Genomic DNA, 9,194 nt, shown 5'->3' with positions numbered 1-9,194 from the left:
CCGCTACTCTTTAATAAATTTCCGTTATGATAATATCAAACTCTTTTTCATTTTGTTTATTCCGTTTTAAAGAATTCTAATATCACCGATTCTTCTATAAATCAACCAGATCACTGTTATAAATAAATCCGCTCCTTTTTTATCTTATTTCATGCGTTTTAAAAAATTCTAATATTAATATTTCTCTTTAAACATTTAAATAATATTTAAATCATTTTTCACCTTATTTCTTCAGTTTAAAAAATCGCACTACTGACCTTCCTTTTCCAACACATCGCCACAACTCTAAAATATTTCCAGATAATATCAACTCTCCTTTTACTATATTTCTTGTATTTTGGAAATTTCAACAGAATTTAATACAAATCGCTCCACTCCATACAATCTCCACTTATCTAAAATAAATCCAGACATTATAAATCTCTTTTTTAAGTCAATCTCTCTCACCCTTCTTAATTTTATTTGTTACGTTTTAAAAAATATTTTTATCTAACAGTTCCACAAAAAGTCCCGCCTCTAAAATAATTAGAGGCAATATCAAGTTTCACTTCACTTTTTAAAAATTAGAAACCTCATATTCGCAAACTCTTTTTGCAGAAGCCCCAAATCTATGTCAGTACTATTACCTACAATTTAGATAACTCTTCATGGTTATATATTAATCCGTTCGACGAATTTAGCACAGTCTGTGTCTGTTTCATTCTAAAGTAGCCCCTCAGAGATAGAGCTATTCGAATAAAGCTATGCAAATATGCTTTTCGGAAGCGGATTTTGAATATATCTCGCAATAGCCTAAATCAAACTGCTATATCCTATAGCAACATATAAACTGAAAAATTGGATATGAGCTTTCCCCGTTTTTCATAAAGACGTACAAATAAAATTTTGTACAAAATGTTCTTATATTCATATAAAGGAATGTACCATATTGTATTCATGTCCGTTCATTGATTAATGTAAAAAAAATAGTGCTATAATTTATTAACAAAAACTATTTCGAGATAACTTAACGTCCACATATACTGCAAATAATTATTTCAGTAAAATTTGGGAAAGAAGTGGACAAGTAATTTTTCTTTTTAACTTCTCAAATATATTAATATTATAATTCATTTCAAACGACATATTTCAAAAGATATATCATTTTATAGATAATATGTCATTCACATGCAATTAAAATGCTACACTCAAGCATTTTTCTCGTATGCAGACGAAGCGTTTGTTAGCATGACATTTTCAAATCGCTCGAAACACGTTGTAAATTTTAATGGAAATATACAAATGTGTAGAGCTTAATTTTTTCACTCTATAACTAAATCTTTAAGAGAAGACTCTACGGAAAGTATTGTTAACATATATCCGCGATAAAATAACAATACCTATTGTGAGGAGGGAATAATCCATTTCTTTTAAATAGAAAAACAATGTTTCATCTATATGTAAGGGTTTAAAGACGCTCAGTGGGGAGTGCCTGAGTATGCACAACATCAGGAAAAAGATTGTGGCTGCGAGTTAGATACTTCAAATACAACAAGTACTCATTTAATCTTTTCACCCTATCTTTAGAGTGTGCTCTGATTTTATTGTAGACTAATCTCATATTTTTAAAGACATATTAATGGAATTTTTAAAACATACTCTAGAATAATATTTACGAATTATTGCAATGGTCACAATCAAGTCAATACCTATTATGTGAACTGAACAATAGGAGCCGGTTTTTTGAATTATTTATAAAGATATTACCTTTACTGGATTTTATTTAAATTTCAACAAATATAAACCAGAATTATTTTAATCCTTTTTTAATCAATAGGTTCTTCGTTATTTCTTAAATAAGAGTCTGATATGATTCACTGCCAAATCTGTTTTCATCAAACTATATTCTAGAATTTGAAAAATAAAAAATATTTGGTGAGAGATCAACTCCTCAATAATTTTGTGAAACCACAGGAGCATAGTTATAAACGTAGGCATCCGTTCATTGGGAAACAACAATTTATTTAGTCAAGTAGGAAATTTTTGTTATACAACCACAGATTCTGATTCGTAGCCAGAACCTATGTCCAAGTTCATAACCAGAAATTTACTTCAGTAGTTCTGATGCTTTCAGATAATTTCAGTAATTTAAAACTAATTCCTATCAATATGAAATTAAACTAATGATGCATTTATATATGCCAGAATACAATCCTCCGATTCATTTTAGTGGAGGGCTCCAGCCTCTGAAAACTCCCTGGCTACACGCCAGCTCATTATTAGAAGCAGTAAGTAATTGCTTGAACTAATGACAAACAAAATGAGTTTATATATCATTCAATATATCTTAAAAAATTATATTGATTATTCTTTTTATTGGATGAACTCGAGAAAGTTGCAGTCTTGTAGTTAAAGAAATAATTATACTCGTATTAATCAAAATTATTTTATAAAATATACTATTATTAATCAGGAGCTTTCAAGTACAAAAAAGTCCTTTTAAAAATTGGCATCTGTCTTGTTGTTGTTGTGATTTGAGTTAGAGCTATGGTGCACTTTTACATTTTTATGGTTGGGGTGCTTATCCCTGACTCACACTAAGTTTTAACTATACTAAAATTATTAGCATTTATTTATCATTTAACTTATGACGGACCGTAGATCATCACATCTTCCTGTGCATCCTGAGGTGGACTTAAGGTTTGTTAGGATAGGGTTGAGCAACTTATCGACTTTTGTGAATAATTTTAGGGCTCTGTCCTTAATATATTTTTTCACTGAGTCGATTCTTAGATCTCTTGTGAGCGTTTATTAGGAATTGCATACCTCAATAGCACAAATAGGAGAGTATACATTTGAAACGACAGTATATGTTATCCATACATCAAATATAGAATCTGTATCTATTAAATATAGAAAGTTTGGTTTAAAACTTGGGGAGAGTTTCACCGAAATGATTCAATTGGTGAGTCAAGTTTATGGCTTGACTAATTATCACGTGGTGGTGTGTAAGGAGCAAAACATAGAGCAAACATCCTGTATCGGCAATATATTAAAAACATTTGAATAAAAAAACTTTAAGTTTCTTATTGATTTCTTAAATTGAAGAATATAAAATATGACAAAGCAGATTTATGGGTTAAAAACATTAGATATCTTTTGTTTTTAGTAGTTGAATTAGCTGACAGCTAAAAGATAGAAAATTAATAAAACTTCATACATTTATGAATAATCAATGATTCTTGTTTCTTGATTCTTCTTCTTGAGTTAGTGCTATTACGCACTTTTACTCTATAATGGCTGAGGGGCTTATCTCTACCCCACACTTGGCTTTAACTAGGCTAAAAAAATCATATCATTTATTTGTCTTTTAGTTGATGACGGACCTTAAATCAGCATATCTTCCTGAGACTCCAGAAGTGGACTTGAGGATTGTTAGGGCGGGGTTAAGTAGCGTATCAACTTTAGTGAATAATTTTAGAGCTCTGTATGATAATAATCAATGATAAAATAACTCATAGAATTTTCTGTCAATCTGTCAAATTGTCAACATTAATTTAAATTAGTAAAATATAAAAATTATAGTTGACAGTAATATAAACGAAATTTAGTTTCCTTTCTTATTTGTGGTTTTATTGTATTTTAACGCCATAACTGGAGGGTCACTTGTGAAAAAAATTAGATAAAATCTATTTAATCTATAGTAAAACTTAAATTCAAAATTGTGTTTCTTCGTTTCATCGCTTTCATTCTATAAAAAAAAAAAACATGCATATATATGTGATTGTCTGTCTATTTACTTTTGTAACTACAATTGTAACAAAATATGTACTAGGATGGCCACTTCCTCTTCTAGTTATTTTCCCTGAAGCCGCTTCTCAGAATATGGATGAGGATGAACTATTGAACATGCAGAACAATATTTTAAATTACATCAATAATCCCTATTTGGAAGATGTTCATTACTATAATCAAATGGAGGAACTGTTCGATCTTGCCATGTGGACTGAAAGTGGTGCTGCGGGAGATGGACCACATAATCTGGCTAGTTTCCCAGGGTAGTTTTAGAAAACCAATGATTACACGGACTGAAAACGTTGTTCACGTTTACATGTCTTACGTTGCGACTCATTGGTTACCAGTATTGAACCATCACGAAATTATACTATGAAAATGTTACCCTTAAATTTCTGTAAATTATAATGTAATAAACGGTTAAAGCCAAACAGCTATCTAGAAAAAAATTATTTTTCAAAATTCATTAAATCATATTTTCTATTCTAAGTTACCTTTTAGTAAATGAAAGAAGAAAATTCAAGAAACGATGGCATGATCTCCATTACAATTGCTATATATTCCTAGCTTTTCTAATTAGGGACATTTGACAACGAGTTTTAATGCAGTCAACTATTTTGAGGAACTACTTCCGCTGACCTTTGACATTTATAATCTTCTTTTTCTTAGTCATTCCGTCGAAATGTCATTAACTAGCAAAGAGCAAAGAATTGAAAGAATTGACGTACTAACTTGATTATTTTTAGTAATAGCTTTTGTGTCAAAAAAATCAGCCTACATTTAATGGTAACTTAATATAAAATCGATCGTGTAAACATCTATGGTGTGGAATAATAAATATAAGATAATATGATATCAAGAAATATATCAGAGACTACCATAAATTGCAGTTGCAGATGTTAGCTAACATCTGAAAGCATCGATGCGCCAGTTTCATACCCTGATTTATCCCAGTTACACACTTTTGTAAAACCGTCCTTAGAATGAGAATACTATAAATAATCAATTCTTTAATTGTACCTTCTGCACTCAAACTTGTATGACACAGTTAATTTTAACTACGCGAATGGTCTGATCTCGATGTGCGAATCAGATCGTGAGAATTAGGTGGACTAATAAGAGACCGTAATTCTACTTACAGCGTATGTAAATATTGTTTTATGAAATGCAGTTTGCTGAGCACTTGAAGATAAACATTGTCTTCGCTTTACACACTAAAACGGAGGATTCTTTAAGAAAAAACCGATAAGACTTTTTTACAAAGATCGTAACTATTCTGGAAAAGAAAGTGATAATTGCTTCAAGTAGACTTAACAAAAAATTTTTGTTATAATATTCCGATTTAAGACATTTTGATATTAATATTATAAATTTCTTATTTTCACATTATTTACGATAAATGTTGTAAATCGACTGGATTGGATTTATATTACAAAAGTATTCTCATTTTTCACACACAAGCGTATATTAGGCCACATTGGATTGGAGCGGCCGCCTTGTACCCAAACCCCACTTTAACTGAAGTAATGGCGCGTTGTAGTACCACAGGTCATTTTATGTCCAATTTGGAACAGGTTATTCTAGAGATCTCACACCAGAATACGTCTGCTCAATTTTCTTGACAATGCTCAAATATTTTTGTTTTGTTGCCAGTTTTACTGTTGCAGGTGGGACATCAATATCTAAGAAGTGAATGTTAGGGAGCAGAACGCCTGCTTTGGCAAGCTCTTCCGCACTACAGTTGCTCGATATGTCACTGGTTCAAGGAACCCATATAAGTTTGGCATTGATATACCTAGCGAGCTCTTTAAAGGATGTCCTGCCTTCTCGAATAATGACAGATATGGCTGTAATGCCCATCAGGGATTTAATGGCAGCTTAACTGTCGACGGAGATTGCGAAAGGGCATTAGTTTAGGTTTGTTAGATACATTAGATATCTTAACTTTACCAAGAGTTCATAACATATTAAAGCAAACATCGTTGACCCCATAAAATATACATATTCTTGAAACTAACTTCTTTACTTTTTATTAGATATTTTTATGGAGTTATGGCAGTTGTACAAATCTGCTACTATAAACTCATATCTGAGTAAGATTAACAGAGGCAAAACTTGCTCTGAAGCTTTACATTTAATTTTTTAATTAAAAACGACTATATATTAACATATTTACAAATATTTTATTTACAAAAATGATCACAACCATACAGAACGTATTGATTTATTAATTTATAATTAATTAATTTAATTTATTAATTTATAATATTAAATTTCAAAATTTATTTTATTTAAAAATTAAAAAATACAACGTTAATAGTACTTATGGAAATGACAAAAAAGGGATGTTCTCTTTGAAGACTTTCATATTTGCAGTATTAGCGGCAGTTGTTCTTACCCCACCAAAATCCCTATCATCGTCAAACACAGCAAGAAATGCTTTGTGTACTTCACATGCGAAGATTTTTTTCTGTCTATCATTAAATTCAGCTACATATTGCTTAAACGGTTGGAAAAATGTTTCTTCAATCGAAGTATCTGTAACTTGGACAGAAGCATTCACTAGGCTAGGTGCAGAGTTCTTACTATTTGTAGTAACGTTTTCCTGCATTTCGCTATTTATGCCATCTTCACTTTCAAAACTTCTAATCTTCTCTTCTTCTGATGATGCTAATTTTATGTTTCTTGGTCGATCTCTTTCGATTAGTTTACTTTTTACTTCTTCTAATGGGACTATTTTTATTTTCCTTGGTCGACCTCTTTTACGTTTAATATGATCTGTTACAAGTTGGACAGAAGCATTCACTAGGCTAGGCGCAGAATTCTTACTATTTGTAGTATAATTTTTCTGCATTTCGCCAACTGGGCCATCTTCACTTTTAGAACTTCTAATCTTCTCTTCTTCTGATGGTACTAATTTTATGTTTCTTGGTCGACCTCTTTTTCGTTTAATAGGTTCTGCTTTCAAAATTAAGTTGTCCTTATTCACATCCATGTCAACTGTATGTATTATATCTAACAAGAAAAACCATTAATTCAGTAATAAACATTAAATAAAATATATTTAATTTTAATCTTTAAAGTAAATTATGACAAGAGTAGATATTGTCATAATAAAAAAAGTTTTGAAAAGCAGTGAACGGTAAAATACAATTTGAATTCTTCTCTACAACGAAGCTTTCTCAGATTCGCAGATTTTTTTGTATGCAAGTTATACAAAAAAAAACCAATATAACGAATTTATTCAAATGCAGGTTAAACACTCAATTTACACGATTTAACTTATGAGAAACGGTGAAGGAGGCAACGTGAACTTAGAGACATCAGACAATTGGGTCAAAAATATTTTTCCAGACTTAATTACACACTATAATCGTAAAGACATATTTAATACCGATAAAACTTCTTTCTTCTTTAAATGTTTGCCATCTCGGAAAAATGAATCGGTGAAAAGAAGACCTAAGCCCAGAATAACTGTTATGGTGCGATGCAATGTCTCTGGAACAGAGAAATTGAAAGTGCTAATTATTTTGCTTTAAAGAACTGACAACACTTCCAGTAAACTATTAAAGTAATAAAAAAGCTTGGATAAAAATGACAACATTACAGCACTTTCGAGGAAGAATTTTGAAGAAAATTTTAAATTTCATTACTGGATCCAGTAAAAGCTGAAATAATTATAAACTCTTTCAAAAAAGCAGTTTTTGTAAAAGGTATTCTAACGAGCTGCAGTCTCCTAATGATGAAATCAATATACCTTAAGCCAAGTTTGCGAAGGATGATGTTTTCACAGGAGATTACGTATGTCTAAAAGAACTATGGTCGAAATGCACCATTGATATAATCGGTGTATCTTTGGATGATTTTACAAATGTCAACAAAGATACAATCACCATACTACATACCCATATTACAAATGAAAATATCTTGCAAATTGTTCTTAAAAATTATTACGGAGTCGAAGATAAATAAAACTTAAAATTTCAATAGAATAATTTTATAATTAAAAGGTAGATTCAAATGAAGAGACCGAGATCATGAACAAAATTATGATATTGGTTAATTCCCATTGTTTATAGGCACGCGTAGTGCGCTACAAATAGTAAGTATATATGCGGGATCACGTAGCGATGTCTTCGAAAAAATTGTTGAGTCTATGAATTTATTGGAAGTGTGGTTTGACAAGGAAAAAGTTGACTTTTCGAGTTAAATAAAGTAACAATTTTAATTATAAATAATAATAAATTATATAATAATTAATAAAAATAATTTTTCTAAACACAAACCAATATATAATATGATAAATGTTTTTAATGTTATGTATGTTTATATGAATAAACATAAATTAAAAATATTTTCAAAAAATAAATGCTTAATATTATATATAATTTCCATATATACACATAATACATATATAATTTACAGTAAAATGTAAAAAGGTCAAGCAAAAAAAATTTGTTTAACCTCTCTATAACAAAATTTTTACAGGCACCAACGACTTCGTAATGGAGAGATTTGACTCTATTTTATTTGTGACTATAATTCGAGACATTTCGGCTCGCTGTGATCTATTGTACATAAGAAGTACATTAAATGTTTGTGGTGTTACAAATTCGAATTTACAATAAGCAAAACCGTTTACTATAAAGCTAAATTCTTTCAAATTGATTGATAATAAAAACATATTGGTGTTTTTTACAAAATATAACTGTTGTTTTACAAAAAAATGGTCCAATCGCAAAATTTTATTTTCTGCAAAGTTAACTTTTCTGGCATCACCGAAATTATTTTTGCGCGCATCTACGAATAAGAAGCCGAGAGGCAGAGAAGGAAAATTGCGCCTTTTTGGGGAAATTCTTGTTTTTTTCTTGTGCCCTTGCGTTCTGTTTGTTTCAATAAAATTTAAACAAATGGAATCACTAATTGCACCTTTAAACTTTGTGAAAACACATTAAAAAATCACAAATAAAATATTTTCATATGAAATTTAATTGCCCATTTATTTTGCGATGCATTTAGGATTCAGCAAAACGTTCTGTTTTCCCAGCAGATATTTCAATTCAAATTATTATTAAAAACTAACTAATTATATATCCAATACACACATCAATTTTTCTTAATTACAAGATAAGATATATTAACACAAATACCTGCAACCGAAAAAATCACTGATAACAAATTGCACTGAATCCTTGCCCGACTGTATCAATCACAAGTGTATATGTACATCAAACAAATAACAAAACACCGCAAATCGTACCTGCGCAATACACAATAATGACAATATACCTATTGTGCCCTGTGCCCAACAGAGGGAAGTGCAGTTTAATGACGTCACAAATGACAGAACCTGATTGCCAAATACTTTTGAATAGATATTGCAAATTTTATAAATTATTTCACACAATTTTATGGGCCCA

General features: G+C 30.3%; 1 protein-coding gene across 1 annotated transcript; it reads right to left on the bottom strand.

The window, feature by feature from the left end:
• Nucleotides 1-6,080: 6,080 nt before the first annotated feature.
• Nucleotides 6,081-9,028, bottom strand: LOC119689557. The gene is made up of 2 exons (XM_038104413.1): nucleotides 8,925-9,028; nucleotides 6,081-6,789 (listed from the first exon to the last, which is right to left on the bottom strand). Exon 2 carries the CDS (start codon nucleotides 6,767-6,769, stop codon nucleotides 6,098-6,100), a length of 672 nt encoding a protein of 223 aa, XP_037960341.1. The 5' UTR covers nucleotides 6,770-6,789; nucleotides 8,925-9,028; the 3' UTR covers nucleotides 6,081-6,097.
• Nucleotides 9,029-9,194: the final 166 nt, after the last annotated feature.

This window comes from Teleopsis dalmanni, chromosome X (assembly GCF_002237135.1).
Source record: "Teleopsis dalmanni isolate 2A chromosome X, ASM223713v2, whole genome shotgun sequence".
In the NCBI taxonomy this organism is placed as follows: Eukaryota; Metazoa; Arthropoda; class Insecta; order Diptera; family Diopsidae; genus Teleopsis; species Teleopsis dalmanni.
Note: the sequence above shows the minus strand (reverse complement) of the source record. Positions and strands in the feature narration are given on the sequence as shown.

Excerpts from the sequence above, each read along its gene's own strand:
- LOC119689557 (XM_038104413.1), bottom strand. The coding sequence starts at position 6,769 with ATGGATGTGAATAAGGACAACTTAATTTTGAAAGCAGAACCTATTAAA.